This window comes from Diadema antillarum, unplaced genomic scaffold (genome assembly GCF_040938485.1).
Source record: "Diadema antillarum isolate AM-2024a unplaced genomic scaffold, OU_Dant_1.0 seq00000829_RagTag, whole genome shotgun sequence".
NCBI classification, from domain to species: Eukaryota; Metazoa; Echinodermata; class Echinoidea; order Diadematoida; family Diadematidae; genus Diadema; species Diadema antillarum.
This window is the reverse complement of record NW_027271705.1, coordinates 211,359-228,218: the sequence shown is the minus strand read 5'-3', so window position 1 is coordinate 228,218 and position 16,860 is coordinate 211,359. Positions and strand designations below refer to the sequence as shown.

General features: G+C 37.2%; 1 protein-coding gene across 1 annotated transcript; it reads right to left on the bottom strand.

The window, feature by feature from the left end:
- Window positions 1–260: 260 nt before the first annotated feature.
- Window positions 261–2,324, bottom strand: LOC139740054 (uncharacterized). Its single transcript, XM_071650646.1, has 2 exons — window positions 2,291–2,324; window positions 261–736 (listed from the first exon to the last, which is right to left on the bottom strand). The coding sequence occupies exons 1-2, from the start codon at window positions 2,322–2,324 to the stop codon at window positions 261–263; spliced, it is 510 nt and encodes a 169-aa protein (XP_071506747.1).
- Window positions 2,325–16,860: the final 14,536 nt, after the last annotated feature.

Sequence of the window (16,860 nt, the reverse complement as noted above, 5' to 3'; positions counted from 1 at the left end):
AATGGCAGGAAAGGAGAGCACAGAATCCACTAGTAGGGATTGCAGCACTGTCATCAATGACGTCATCATTATCATCATCATCAGAGCTCTCCCATGATCACGTGACATGAAGGCAAAATCAGTCTGTGGTGTTCATTCGCTTCCTCCGAGCATCAGGTGCCGTGAAATATGTCCGATTTATAGCCTATCAAAGCTTTGGCGCAAATGTCTTTGTTCAATAAAAACATGTTCTAGAAAAGGCAGAGTCTAGTTTGTACCCTTTATGCATTTGAAAGCATCTGGGCTCCGTTTTGACGCCTCTTGTACAAGTAGAAACCAACACCGGCCACTGCTACGACTGCGACAATGGCAATGATTGTGCCCGCGGCTACACCACCTTTCTGGCGGAGATTCATGGAACCAAGGTTGGCGTTCATCTGACCGTTGCTGCCTCCGTTCGAGTTTTCGCCCGAATTGTCGTCGTCGCTGCCGTCGTCGTTACTGCCATCGTCGCTACCGTCGTTCCCGCTGGTGTCGTCGCTGGTTTCAGACTGCGCAGCGCCAAGGCTGTCGCTGGAGCCTCCGACCGATCCACCGACAGAGCCACCGACAGACCCTCCAACATCCATAGCCGATGTGCCAGTCCCAATATCAGCAGCGGCGGCTCCCATACCAAATCCGAAGTTGGTCCCGTCCGTCATACCGTTACCTGCTCCGTACCCATTATCCATTCCAGTGCCCACGGCTGCGGCCGCAGCTGTCATTGGAAAATAAGAAGAGAGAACTAGCTTAATGTTCTGTTTCTTCACGAAATTTGCAGATATAGCAAAACTTTGCAGATATAGCAATAAGAAATTAGCTCAGAGGCAATATTGTATCGGGTTAAAAACATTAATCAGACAGCAACAGTTTATAATTTAAATGGTAACTGTCTTGCCCATATTCCCATATTACTCAGCATAACTTCTCAATATAATTATTTAGCATGCGTACCATGTGACTTTTTTTCTCCCTTGCAATTGAGGCATGTTATCGTTTGGCAAAGATATGACATGTACATGCCAGCATGATTTTGATTCCCCAATAATGAATCTTGCCCTTTATTTGCGTCAAATACGAGGTCAGATACCTCAACCCACTTAATTACCCGGTCCAAACTAAATCTTCCTGCTTCGCTATACGTGTACGATCTTTGTGGCGACTTTGACGTAGGCTGTACTGGTGACTAAGATGATGATGGCTATTTATATCACGAAGACGTTATTTAAAGATCCTCATAAGTTTGGGTGGCGATGTTCACAGTACTTTAACCACGCAATGACCCATTCTTCATGCATATCTTATAGAACACTTTCTACACTAACTATCTTATTTTCTACAATAACTACGAAGTCGACGAATACGTCTTGAGAGCTTAGCAATCACATTTATAGAAATCGTATTCATGATAGGATCAGTTTTTTCCAATATGCAGAATTGGAGGGAAAATGAGAATCCTGAATATTCTGTAATAATTCTACTTCAAGTCATACAATGAATTATTTAAAGAGTTCAATAACATTTTGTTGTTGAAATATTTCAAACTGTGTGTATATCTTTTACTGATCTAAGAATTCTATAGAAATTACATCTTCTTTCAAAGTGGACGTTAAGGTGCATGAGCATCATCTTCAGGACAAAAAATGATTAATGTAGTAGTTACTAATCTTCTCTGTGCGATAATTCTAAAGCTACGCCCTCTATAGCCTGATTGCATGGGGAATTCATCATTAGTAGTCGTTTATTTCCAAATGGATTAAAATGGGAATTAAAAAAAAGATGAATAATAATAATTATGATATTAAAAAGTTGCCTTTATTGCCAGTAAAATAATATGAGCTCTATTTTAGTCATACCTAGAAAAGTGTGGAGAACAGCACAAAGTAACTGATCCGTGACATTGTGAGAAGTCATTATACGGAAATAAAGGCTGGAGCACAAAGGCAAAACCCCGCCTAACTTCCCAGAAAAAACAATCAAGTTTAGAACTGCTTTATAAATCTGAATGATTTTTTTTTGGGGGGGGGTGGGCAAAAGAAATCGTCGTGCAATTATGATTACATTGGTAAATATAATTTGAATATCGAGCGAAATAAATTTTTCCTAAATTTGAGAACAAAATAATTGGAAAATGAAGGCTACCTTGGCCAAAGCTAACATTAATAGACGCCCTCCCCCCCCCCCAAGAAAAAAGAAAAGAATGTAGACCAAACTGAATAATAAAAGGAAACTGCAAAGCAGAACGAAATGAAGTCTGCAACAAGCAACTTACCGAGGAATGGCAGCAGTGCTACGAAGACCTTCATGGTGCTATAGAGTTTGGGAGTACTTTCGAAATGATGTGTAGAAAAAGTCGATTTCTCCAAGGAGAGCGAACTTCCAAAGGGCAGTGTTCCTGTCGCAAGGGCAGAAGCTAAACTGGCAAACAAAAATTACTTCCAATGACTAGAGGTCTGTCGGTAGTGTGTAATCATCCAGGAGGAGATGTAGAGTTATTTTCGTGACGTGGTTGCTGTCCTATTTGTAGCTTTCGGGACGGCACCTTCTGGTTCACAGAAGGGGGCGGATTGCAAAGCCAAGTGTCACTCGCTCTAGACGTCGAGCACTACAGCCGGACCAATAATGCGACAGAATAATTAGGAGGAGGAAGGAAGGCTAATTCACATCGCTCCTTTTTACTTCGAGGGACTAAGTTTAGAATGATGGGAGTGTCAGTCACAAGGGTCAAAGGTCATCGTCTCTTTGGCTTCTCTTTTTTTTCTAAACATGTGCGTGTGTACATGTGTAACATCTCCTAGCGTGTTGTGAGGGGCGTGAGTCTAGCTAGTCTGACGCACGTGGAGAGATTACAACCGAGTAGCAGAGAGTTTGCTACATTGATAAAGGGAAATAACGAATTGCTTTTTATTTAATGATTGTTCAATAGTTCTCGTGGTTTGAGGAGTCTAATTTCACTGTACAAAGACAGGGCTCTATCAAGTGTCACACAAGAAGCAGAGCAGGGTATCAAAAGGGGATAATCATCTCTTTTGAAAATTATATGGGTCCTATAGTATATCACAAAACATTTGCAACAAAAAAAATCCCTGTCAAAGAGTAGATTTTGATTTCTTTGAAATGATACTGCGAGATCTCTTTGGCTCAATTTCTGAACAATGATTGAAGGTAATACTCTAAAATGTCTTTAATGACGAACCCCCCCCCCCCGCAACAAAAGTTAGTAAGAGACCAAATGTTATATCGTAAGTAATTTGCAAATCATCCTTGTCGTTCCCAGTTAAAAAAAAAAAAGTTAGAACTTCTTTTTTCTTAATCCGGAGTTTGGCTAATTGAAAAAAAAACAAAAGCAAAAATAATTCCTCCTACACACTATTTTCGTAACTGTTGATTAAAACCAGTGTGTGCATACTCTGTATGACACTTGTGACAATACCATGCAAGGAGATGCTCGGCAGGAGATTTAAGTGCGATTAGATGTTTGATTATAGAATTGAGTTGCCCGTCCTAGAGAACTTTAAACGTGATTTCAAACGTCACCTGCTCATGAATTGACAGAGAGGTGCAGTGAGTATGAAACAATGTGCCTAGACAACAGCACATTACTCACACGACAGACCCACTAAAAAAAAAAACAACAGCAACGCACTGTATTCCCTGGATAGATTTATTCCAGTTTTGTGTTTCTTCTTGAGAGCCGCTTTCCCTAATCAAACCGTGGTTGCAGGAGGAAAGGCTCATTAAGAACCTGTCAGATAATACGTTCCTTCCTTCTAGACATGCTCCTGCCACGATGTCTAGTAAGTTTCACGTTCTGCATCATGGCGTCTTCCTCGTCGCATCGTCAGTCAAAATGAAACGTTATTCCGTGGTCAAGTTGACTGTGGTAGAGCGTGAGGGGACAAATCGAATGATACAAGTTTCATTAAAATCAAACATGTTGTGATAAAATCATGGATCTTCAGTTCTACATAGCTTCTCAGTCATAATTTACATGATGCGATTATTTCATCTCCTCACGATTATCCCATTTGTTCGTATTGAAACTTTCTCTCTAGTTTGGTTGAAATGACAGTTATTGGATAATTTAATGCCAACTATACAGTTTGAGCTATTTAGTTTCTATTCAGAACAGAAGAACTTGTGGCGAAGATTTTCTGATATCATCAGCAAGCCATATAAATTTGAAAAAAAAATTGTTCTGACCAATTTCACTGTATAGGATGGTGAAAAAATGACAACTTTAGATTTTGTATAGGTTTGTTGTTGCTTTTTCTGCCCTTCTTCTTTGACTCTTCTCCAGTTCCGTTGATTTGATTTTTTTCGGTACGCGCTACAGTCAACGTGAAGTGATTTTTTCCCCTAAAATTTTGCCTTTCCAGTACACTGTGCTTGTGAAAATAAATCTTTAGAGGAACATCACAGAAAGAAAATCGGTAGTCTCATGTCAGACTTAGAAAAATAATGTTTCTATAAAAGTATAGGCCTAACGTGCTGTATGACAGTCTGTTTTCTTTCTTTCCAAAAATGTTTCATATGTTTTGATGTGATTGAAATTCATAGATGAGTTGTTCACGAGTCAGTCTTTGGGAATGGCGTCATTGCGGTATTTACGAATATTTCTAAATTATTTGTTTCTCTTTCACAATATATTTTGCCCTCAAAATATACAATTACAGAGTAAAAGATGTATGTTTCAATTGGTTTAACTTTTATTTGTTAAACAGAAACAATAAAGTGAATTATTTTCTCCTTCATCTGAAAAGATAACTATTAGTGTAGGAGTATCCCCCAGCTCTTGTGTAAATAAATGTGACAGTTCGTTATTTCAAAGGTTCGTTATTCCGAAGGATCGTAATTCTGAAAATGAAATAAGGTTCGTCATTCCGAAAGTTTGTTAATTCGAAAAAAGGAAATGTTGTACGTTATTTCGAAGGTTCGTTAATCCGGAAAGGAAAACGAAAATAGTTTGCTATTCGTAGGGAACGTTACTCCAAAAATGAATAGTAAGCCTACGCACTTTCTTTTCATTTTCGGAAAAACGACCCTTCGGAGTATCAAACAAGCCTTAATTCGTTTTGGGTATAACGATCCTTCGGAATAACAAGCCTTATTTCATTTTCGGAAGAACGAACCTTTGGAACGACGAATATTCGGAATAACGCCATTTTAATGTTCGGTCTACCCAACCCTTTTTAATGTTCGGATAGGCGAACATCTAGGCATACGGAATGTGTGTCTTTCAAAATAACGAACCTTCGGAATAACTGACCCTATTTCATTTTCGGATTGCCAAACCCTTGGAAGAACGAGTATTACCTGAATGATATGGTGCATGCCTGCCATGACTGTCTTTTTATGATTATATTTTTTTCTGTAAAGATAGATTTAGATTATTTACAATTTTACAATTCTGTCAATTTCTTGATGTCATAATTGACAAGCACTCTATTGAAGTTGGAGGGATTGATTCAATTTTGTCACGTGTTATTGAAATTTAAACCGATTTAAATATGAAGTACCATAGACCATGTTATTCACTATGAATAATTCATATGTTTTGTCTCATCCCATATACTGTGACTCCGTCTGGGAGAACACAGGATTATTTTTGCCATTAAAAAACAAACAAGCAAACAAAAATGATAGCTTTGGGGAATAATCATTGCAATGCACATTATTTGTACAGACTCTGGTTTTATCGAAAATATTGTAATCCTTAGAGGTAGGGGATATAAATAGGTTGCAAATTTCTGCTTCGACGAATCGTCATTATCTACGCTTTTTCCCAAAATGTTAGGTTTTTTCGATAATATTCATTATTATCACTTAATATGTCATCAATCTCATTTTTTTATAATACGTTTAATACAGTATATTGCGTAATATGGTATTGCATGAATTCAGTATTTTTTTTTATTTACACCTGAATAAAGATATGTTGAACAAGTACATAATGACACTTCTCGATTCATGGTAATGTGTCATGTAAAGGTACCAGTATACGTGTTGTTAACTGTCAAAAATGTAACTTTACCTCGTTACTTATACTGCTGCTGTTCTTTTTTCTTTACCACAATGCATTAAACGTAGTATTGCAAGCTAGGTAAGGAATTTGTTATGTGTATTCCTTTTGTTTTACATTATGTCATTGTCATATATCTTATTGTGTAATCTCTATTTATTTGTATAGTATCAGTATTTTATATCATCACTGTTCTTCCTTGTTTGTATTGTTTTTGCTTTGCTCGTTATGATCATGTCAACATGCTTCTTCTTTCTTGAATGATGAACAAAAGTGAAATGAAACGAAATGAAATAATAAAAAAAAAGACAAAGCATTTTTTCTTTCTTTTTTTTTCTTTTTCTCTTTTTATCTACATGCGCTTAGAAACACCAGTATGAAGCGCCATATAAATCCAATTACTATTATCATTATTTCTATTATTGTATAATATATATGAAGAGCTTGTTTCCAAAAGGCGCTAAATCCATTGAAAAATGATGGATTTAGTGCCTTTTGGAAGCAAGCTCTTCATATATATGTATATTATATATATTTATATATAATGTATATATTTTACATATACATAATATATATCAAACTTTTTATCGACCAACTCTGCTTACATCAAGTGAACTAACTTTTTATAGACCAAGTGAACAAACTTTTTATCGACCAACTCTGTTTATATCAAGTGAACTAATAATGCGCTTCTTGAATTACTGTTAAATGCAGTAGTGGGTCCTTGTTGTTTTTCTTTTCTTTTACACGAGTGGTTGTGGATCTTAACATATTTCAACATTCGCGTATTGAGATAATGGTCTTGTAGTTTTATTATTAAATGATCTACTGACAGTTTAAGAAATTAATTAAGCGTTTTCCGGACATTTTCAAGATTTTGTTTTCCTAGGAAAGCTGGGATTTTATCTTTTTGCCTTCATGTGAATACATTCTCATGTTTACCATTCCAAATAATGATTATTTATCCTCTAATTTGTTCTCACATTTAATAGTTAAGAATCAGAAACAGATTTATCACGAACGCACCTGTAACTATTGTAAGACATGACAATTACATTTTCTGGAGCCAATTTATTGTAGTGACGTGTGTTGACAAATCAGGATCATTCTGAGATGGTACCAATACTAGACATGTCTAGTATTTACATCAAATCTAACATCAAATCTTCTTCTCATGAACTTCAAGACTGTTTGCTATCTCCACCCTGTCCAATCTTAATTCTGCTCTGAAATTAACCCTGCTGGAAAGAACACAATGTTCCACAGTGCGAAACACAATGTGAAATACAATGCGGAATCTTCACACTGTTAAATTCGAGCGTTTTAATATCGTGAACACACTCTGAATCATAAATTCACAGTGTGAAACGGAACATAATTATGTGAACAGTCTGTGAAAACCACACATTCGTGTGAAATCATCTTCACACTGTTAAACTAGAGCGTTTTCATATAGCCGGCTATGTGAACACATTGTGAACACCTTGTGAACACACTGTGGGACACTGTGTACTTTCCAGCAGGAAAGAGCGTACTCCATTTTCACGTTGTGTGTTTAACGTGTTGAGAATGAGTATAAAGTAAATCAGCGTTATTGTGAAAACGTTGCTGCCCTGCCGTTCATAAGAGAAGAGATATTTTGTTTCTTGAAGATGTGTCAGGCTTTTTTTTTCTCTGTTAACAAAAATTGGATCTTGTACTTTATTAACTGTGTTTATAGAGAGGGGAAAAAAAGACAGGCACAAGAAATTAGAAATTTCAGGAACATCATTTGATAATGACCCTTGTTTACTATGATTCATCACTTAACATTCCTAATAGTTCATATTGACTTCAGCCGATGACTCACGATCCAAACGTAGGCTACTCATTGGCTGACGGGCCAGCGTGAAATGAGTGTCATGTGAATCGGCATCGGAAATGAAATCTATACTCTCGCGGTTGGATCCGACGATAATTCCACGTTTTCTAGAATCAGCAAAGTAAGAGTTAGAATGAGTTCTGATTAAAAGATAAGTGCTTTCACTTCGCGCGATAAGTCATGTTTATGTCATCTTTTACCCCGTAGTCCTTTAATCTTCTCGTATTAACAAGGTAGATTAAACCTGCGATACGATATGCCTCCTGAGCAACGTCTATATTTACGTACATCATTTGGCATGCAGCAACTAAAAGTCCAAATCCTTCCATCACCTCTCTTATTTCATGTCACGTTACAAAGATATTTCCCGTTATTATGTTAAAAACAGAGATGTCTTTATTTCAGTACAATAATCGGACCTGAAAAAAAAGATATCACTGGTACTTCACTGGCATACATAAGTAACAAAAAAAAAAGCATGTATCAATGAAGGTGGAATTTTGTTTGCTTTTTTGTTCATTTTCCATCTGAGAAGATGGCTGGATAGCCCATATTCAGCTACGTTAAGCTGGTCTTCCATGGGGTCCAGTTGGATGTGAGGTGAGACCACTTTACAGGGTTAAACACCCTGCTCTTTGCGATGAATGAATGAAGCGGGATCTTTTACGTGCATCAGTTGTTACGCTCTCATACACGGGACCTCCATTTTATGTCCTATCCGAGGGACAGAGTGTTTTGCCTCTTGCTAGAGGGGACGGTATGCTTACACACAACATTGCTCAGTCCAGACTCGGGTTCGAACCCGGGCCGCGTGATCGTGAGGCAGACGCGCTACCGACTGAGCCAACTAATCCTCATAATTATTGTGCCAATATTTCTTTGAACGAAATGATTTCACTTAATCATTATCAATCCGTCAATCTAGATTGCATACGGAGTTTACGGTCGAAGTATGCAATAAATATTTTAAACTGTCTTTATAAACAATGACTAAACACATACATAATATAAAATGGCCAATGGCCCAGGGTCACTGGGTCACCGCTAATGTTGAGCTATATATATATATATATATATATATATATATATATATATATATAATATATGTATATATTCATATAAATATATATATATATATATATATATATATATATATATATAGAGAGAGAGAGAGAGAGAGAGAGAGAGAGAGAGATTTAAGGCTCAACATTATGGTAGGTATATATATATACATTGTATATATATATATATATATATATATATATATATATGTGTGTGTGTGTGTGTGCGTGTGTGTGTGTGTGTAGTGAGTTCTACGTTTGTGACCAAATTTTGTAATTTGCCACTTTGTAAAGTGCCAAGATGTTCATTCGCTGTGTTCACGTCCTCTTACGGGTGCAAAATAATTTTGTATCCACTAACGCTTGGGTAATGATCATTGCAGGGCCCTTCCCTATAATATAATGAATGAATGAATGATTGAATGAATGAATGAATGAATGAATGAATGAATGAATGAATGAATGAATGAATGAATGAATGATGAATGAGGACCTTTATTGCTTTGAAATTTAATCTCGTGCTTTCAATTGGGCCTATGATGCTGAAATTGAATGCAACAAACATTAAAAGCATACAAACATAAAATTGGCTGTTACTTTAAGTGTGATATTTTGAACAACGTCTTTGAATTTATGTCCGGTGCATTGTCGGTATGTGTGTACTTGTTTTAAAAAGCTTGTCCTTAACGTTCCCGTGTTGGCGTCGTCAAGAAAAATAAACAAACAAATAAACAAAAAATCAAACAGAAACAATGCAGCTACTCGATGGCAGTCGTATTTCTACATCCGATTTTTAAGAAGCCTTCTTTCAATTTTCCCAATGGGAAAAAAGTACTGCATATTAATAGAATATTGAATTCAGCAATTTTCACACTTCGATTGAGTACATGGAGGAGATCCAATTTGTCCACACGTAAAGAGGTAGGTATCAGCTTACAATGCTACTGGCGATCTGCAGAATCAAGATTTCCTTTCAAATTCGATTCTTTGACATTTGAAATATAAATACTATTTCAGAACCATAGTGCAAATTAGGAGATAAGTTTACAATTTCGTTTTCTGTTTCAGCTTGCCTGGCGCCAGGCATGTTATTCCAGACAGCGCTGGACAACTTGATGCCCCTTATGACTACTGGTTTGCACCGGGCAATATGAGTCGAATAGAAAATAAAAATTCGCAGTTGCGAACAAATTTCAAATTCAAAGTCAAACTTTTGAATAATAATTCCAGGGTGATAATAAACGAATGTGTGATCTTATGATTGTTATCATAGTCAGATAGTTGTACTTTTCCCGCGTGTCCGAGGCATGTCAAAGATGGACTATTAAACATGGACCAGATATGTAATGAAATAACAAAGGGGACAAGGGCGTTGATTTTAAGTTCATAAATTTCATATTTTCTAAATAGAAAAAAAAGTTGGCAAGATGTGTCAATGTAACAAGTGGTTGAACTAAGCGCACTAAGATTAATCCCTTAAAACATGGAGAACTCGTTCAATGCCATACTTGATCCTTGATGTAAACCTAGGTAAACCGCTGGACGGTCTTCCTCACATAGGATAGGTGTACTCCTAAATCCACTTTGCTCTGCCTTTGACATTTCTGGACTACACCCTGCTACCATTCGATCTGCGGTGGCTCAGGCGATATTAACAAGATTGCTGAAGGATTTACAATTTTTTTTCATACGAACCAACTTGTGAGGTAACACCTGCTGCACGTATTGATTTATGGTTTCACCGTCCAAATGTTCGAATTCGAATTTTAGCTAGCACTTCACGGAGAACCAATAGTACTAAAAACAACAATATTAATCATATCATATTGATGGCTACACTGCTGATCAATAAAATAAAAAGAGGTGGAATGGTGAAAGCAGCTTGATTCGGTGTTTCAGACTCTTAAGTACCAAGTATTCTTTTCATTCATTCATTCATTCATTTGTTTCAATTTCAAAAGGATCATATGAATATTTTAAAGAAATTGAATACATAAATTACATCACAATACATAATAACACATAAGTTTACAGAATATTCTTAATTATACGGAGATGGCAGTTCATGGCTACTACTAAAACACTGATCAATTCAGTGCTTGTTTGCATCGATGTAGGGCAATTTGTCAATCAGTTGCAATGAAAACATCTCGACGGAAGAATTTCGTGAATTTGAATAATTACGCAGTACCCGCTGCATGCTATAAGGATTAGAACCAGCACTTGCTGTCGGGCGAAAGCTCGGTGGTCTAGTTGAGATGACGCCTGTCCGGTGATCAGGAGGTCGTAGGTTCGAATCCTGTTCGAGTATGTATGCCCTTGATTTTTAATCATGGCTACTACTAAAACACTGATCAATTCAGTGCTTATTTACGTCGATGTAGGGCAATTTGTCAATCAGTTGCAATAGACTATTCCTGTTTAATAGACAAGACCATTTTCAACATCATCTCTATGGTTTTATATCACTTTTCATCCGGAAATGTTATGTGGTGAGTTTTAATCTGTTTGATAAATAAGAAAATGTCTTTTTTTTTCTTTTTTCGTGGCTGGCTCTAGTATTCTTCTCCTATCTATTATATATCGAAAAAAAAATTGACAAAATCTAGAAATTTATCTTCTCCTATTTTTTTTTTTTTTTGTTACAAAAGTAGACCAACACAATGTTATAAAGTGAAACAATGTTAAGTTTGGGGTTACAGTGCCTTATTCCAAACGTTTATTTTTCCGAAGGTTTATTAGTCTGAACCTTACTTTATTTTCGGACTATAAAACCTTAGGAATAACGACCGTTTTTTTTCATTGATGGATTAACGAAACTTAGGATTTATGAATTTTAGGAAATAAAAACATTATTTTTGGAATAACGTCACAAATGTTAGGATTGAAAAACACAATTCATCTCAGGCTATATCAATGAAGATCTATATGGTATAAGGAATCTGTGTGTTTCGAATAACGAAACTTCAGAACAATAAACTTGTTGCCAAGTCGATCTCAGCTTTCGCATTTGGCTCTAGCTTCTTCTATATATCTATTTCATATCGAAAAAGATAATGATTAAGATATAGAACTTTATCTCCTCCTATCTAATTTCGTTACAAAAGTAGACCAACACAATGTCATAAAGTGAAACGATGTCAAGTTTGGGGTTACATTGCCTTGTTCCGAAGGTTCGTCTTTCCGAAGGTTCATTTGTCTGAACCTTATTTCATTTTCAGACAATCAAATTTTAGGAATAACGATCCTTCTTTCATTTTGCGATTACGGAATCTTCGAAATGACGAACCTTGTTTCACATTCGAGTTAACGGGCCTTCGAATCAATGAATCTTCGGAAAGAAAAACCTGAACTTTTGGAATAACGCCACAAATATTCGGATTGAAAAAAACAACCAACAATTGTTTTCGGACTACAAATAAGGATCTATAAGTATTCGGAATCTGTGTGTTTCGAAATAACGAACCTTCGGAATCATGAACACCACCCACACTTTGTGTCACACGTTATATTTGCATTGTTTGCTACTTTTTTGAAATGAAATAACATCAAAGTAAAGCAGACTGAATTATCACAACGATCGAACAAGGAATTCGTGTACCTCATCATCACAAAATACATTTTTTTATTGCACATAATATTATATTCGTGTACTTTTGCATTAAGATAAAAAATGAGTGACGACAGAAAGAAGACTGTACTTTTAGCTCACTGATTACTCATAATGTACCCAGAGGTTATTTTAGTTGCATTTAACTTTGTCATACAAGTGAAATAGTGCCGAAATTTCTCCTTTGTAATCCCCATCTCCTGATAACCGTCTACTATTACCGACATTTAGCTTTGACTCTAATCCTTGTAAAACGGGCTATTGCCTACGTGCTCACACAAATGTCAGAATTATCATTTTCACAGAGATAAGAATCGCCTTACAATGCGTAAGATACATAATCCACAAGGTTCACATTAATCAAAATTATGTTAAATGCGTCGTGTCAATCAAATTTCCACCTCATTAGCCCTGTCCAAATTTAATGTCCAGGTGAGGCGACATGTCTTTCATACCTGCCAATTATTGTGGAAAAGGACGTTTCATATAGAGTAATCATTTCAGTTGCAGATAGCAAAAGAGTGTAACTCCCTGAAAAGCTAATCTTTCCCACTGCCTCTACAGTCGTGAGATGAGAAACTGTCAAAATCAATCAATCGTGTGGTGACATTTAAGTCTGGCAGTGGTAATGAAGTAACCTATATTTGGACTTATGATACAAGCAATGTTCCAAGCAGTTGTCAAGGAATAGGCATACAGGTCAAAATCGCATTAACTACTATTTATAATACTTTGATACTACAGAAAATATTAGGCTGAGATAGTGAGATAGTTGGGGTGTGTTTTCGTCACAAAGGTGATACTGTGCGAACTGATTTATGTCGTGATGTCGTTGGACTCATATTGAATTACACTGAAGTCCGACGCATTTTGTCGATCTATTCCATCGCCCTTCTTCCTTTCTTCCAAACGATTCAATTCGGTATAATTGACTAGTTGAAGCAGATACCTTGATTGGCCTCCATATTACAGATACACTAAACATCTACAAGCACTGAGTATCTGTCGTGTACAATCTCATTTTCATCCAGTCTGCAGAAAGTTCAAGGTTGAAACCAACATACAAGGTAGCCATAATGTAGGGCGTAATCCAATTGCCACGCCCCGTCCGTCCTGGTGGGTGAGATTGCCAAGACCCATCAGGTCTACAGAAAAATAAGACACGGATGCAGATTCGGATACGGATGCAGATTCGGATCCAGACTCGAATTCGGACTCGGATTCGGACTCGGACTCGGACTCGGATTCGATCTCGGCATCCGATTCTTCGCTACTGTCCCTCTTCCTGCGACTCAGGGATAAGTCTCTTATGATCCGTCTCATATACTCGTTGTCTTCCTTGTCGTCGATGAATTCGTAACGAAGCAATCCTTTTAGGGTCACGGAGCCATTTGTAGGGTGTCGAGCTATTGATCTCGGTGGACTGTTGCTGTACAGTGCGTCTGCAACATGACATCAACAGGAAAATAGAAAACGAGGAACTAATTAGAAATCGTTTTTGTCAGTCGTTTGAAACACAAATTCACTGATTCAAACACAATTGACAACTTTTATTTAAAGTGCGCTACCTTTCTTCAGAAAATTCTTTGCCACCCAAGTGCGTTTGTTTGTATATACAGTTTTCATGTGAGTTTACATGCATATTTTCCTCATTAAATTAATCATTTTGAGCAAACGAATTGGGTGCATTTTGCTCTGAGCAAAAATGTCATCTTATCTCATAATACCTATTAACACTGATAAGTAGAACTTAGACACACAAAGTAAAGGACTACTAGCATGAGAATGGGCATTGTAAGATGTCAAATTAGATACTTTACTCTATCATCATATTACAAATTCCATTTTCCCAAGGTTTTCCTGATATCTGTAGGACAATCTTGTTTTGCTTGTTAAATAGGGCTAATTAGACGAATTGTGTGGTAAAACTTTCATATTTGGACTTCAAAAACACTTACAGTAATTCAAACTATCACATGGTTTCACCAAGTAGTATTATTGGCCGCCACTGCTATAGATGAGGTGACTGAACGCAACTCATAAATTCTTTCTGAGAGACATAGTTCAAAAAAATAAGCCTATCATGTCATTACAAACAATCAAAGACCTTACTAAATGTTACGATAACTCCATGACATGCTAGGATGCATTTTTTTCGTTGAAGAAAGCAATGCTAATATGATGGATCAGCAGGTTAATTATAGCGATGAGTAACCTCATCACCGTCTTGAACGTGACCGAGATATCACCCCTTCTTACATTAAAGCATTACACTTCCCCAAAGTTTGAAGTTTAGAGGCCTGAGCAGAAAGAGAACCCCGGAAAAAAAAACTAACAAACAAACAAACAAACAAACAAACAAGCGAACTTGTAGTCAGTCAATTGGCCCGTCTGGTTTTGCTACTTCAATGAAAGACCTCCTAAAATTGGATTTATAGTTTGGATATCTCTCTTGTTTCTATTTGTTTGGTTTCCTTCAGTATTATTTTTAATCAATTATTAATTTATAATTAATCAGGTGTACATTCCAAGCATGACGCCGGTGAGTGGGTCGAGTCGCCTACTAGTGGCCACTCAGCCGCCATAGTATCAAACCCAAGTTTACTGCCCCCTGCCCTCTTTTTAACGCTCTCCAAGGAATATTTTCTTTTTCTGCGTTTTGGTGTGAGACTTTATTTTGTTCATGGCAAATGGTTTCTGAAACATGAGGCTTCGTGAAAGTACAAATGACATTGACATGACCCCAGAGCTTAGAAGGAAACAGAACGCATTCTGCCGAGCTTACGTTGACGTGTCTTGTTGCCACTTTTTCTGTTTGTACTGACGTAAAAGGGCGTTACGAAGTTGACACTAAAGCAATTACTCTTTCCCCCACAGTCACTCGACGAAAGCCTCTGACTAATGTTCTACAAATAGATCCGTGTCGCATTTCCTGACACTCTTACCCTAACAGACTCAGACCTGCTGGTTTCTCGCCTTTGTAGAAATTTATTCCATCAAATGTTGTATCCTTCGGCATGACTCTGACCGTTCAAAATAGAGCGAGATTAAGCTAAACACGCATGAGGTACAAATATTACTTTGTTGACCATCGGAAGCTACTTCCCAGTATGACAGATTGTGTCCACAGTTTATTGTTAATTTCGGCTGTCCACTTGGTGCATAAGTGGCAATGAAGAATAAATCAGTAGGACTATCGCTCCGTGATGAACTGATCATTATTAAGCCAACTGAAGGCTTGTAAAAGATATTTATAAACGTACTGCGACATGGTTTAAATGGGCAGTCTGGTATTTCGTACTAAATACTGCTGTCTTTCACTCTTACGTGAATTACTGTATGGAACACGTGATGTGAGAAGGGTTTGATATGAGTTCAGCCATCAATCTTTGTGCTGGCCACTGGTTTGTTGTTATCATTCATCTTCACTATCACTGATTGAATGACAGGTTTTGTGTTTGCGTGCATGTGAGTGTGAATGTGATGTGTGTGTGCTCGTGTGCGTGTGTGTGTGTGTGTGTGTGTGTGTGTGTGTGTTTGTAGGAATGTCTTGTATGATTCAAGACGCAGTAGTAAAATATACAGGGGTAATAAAAGTTTAGTATTAGATATAATGTTACAGTCCATTCAAGTCCATTGATTATGATTGTTCCCATAAGCAGTGTTAACACTGGTATTTAATACCTTCAAAGAAGAGCCTCTAGATTAGCAAAGGAAGCCTTGTTACTTATAGTCAACCACCGATAACAGTGGCTGGATTTGAGCGCAGCAAAGGCTTGTGCTTTAACGACAGGTGTTTTAGTCATGTGAAACAGCAAACAAAGGCTGGCCCTTTGTGTCAATGTAGCTAGACATTAAACGATCACAGACAAACTCTTACTGAACCACTTACAAAAGCATGGACATTTTTGTGACATTGGCCCTAAAACGGGATTGGCATATTAATTAAATCAATATTCTCCTTCCGGGCCACTTTTACAAAAGCGTTTATACGGACCTATCATTATGAGGTCACATGACAATACCTTCTACTAGATAGTAAGTTACAACTCCCACAATATCTCAAAACAGCAGACTCGCCAGCAATCACCTTAGAATTACAGGACCACTGCGCCTAAATCTTGCCTAGATCTGAAAATAGGCTGCGACGAGAAGGGTCAAGTGTGAGTGAGATCGTCTTCGGTAATTTGAGCTGATCCCTTTTAACATAGAGCAGAATACTGGCTATTCGTCAGCACGATGCTCAGCATTGACGGCTTTTTATCAATGTTGACGTGCATGGGCGAGT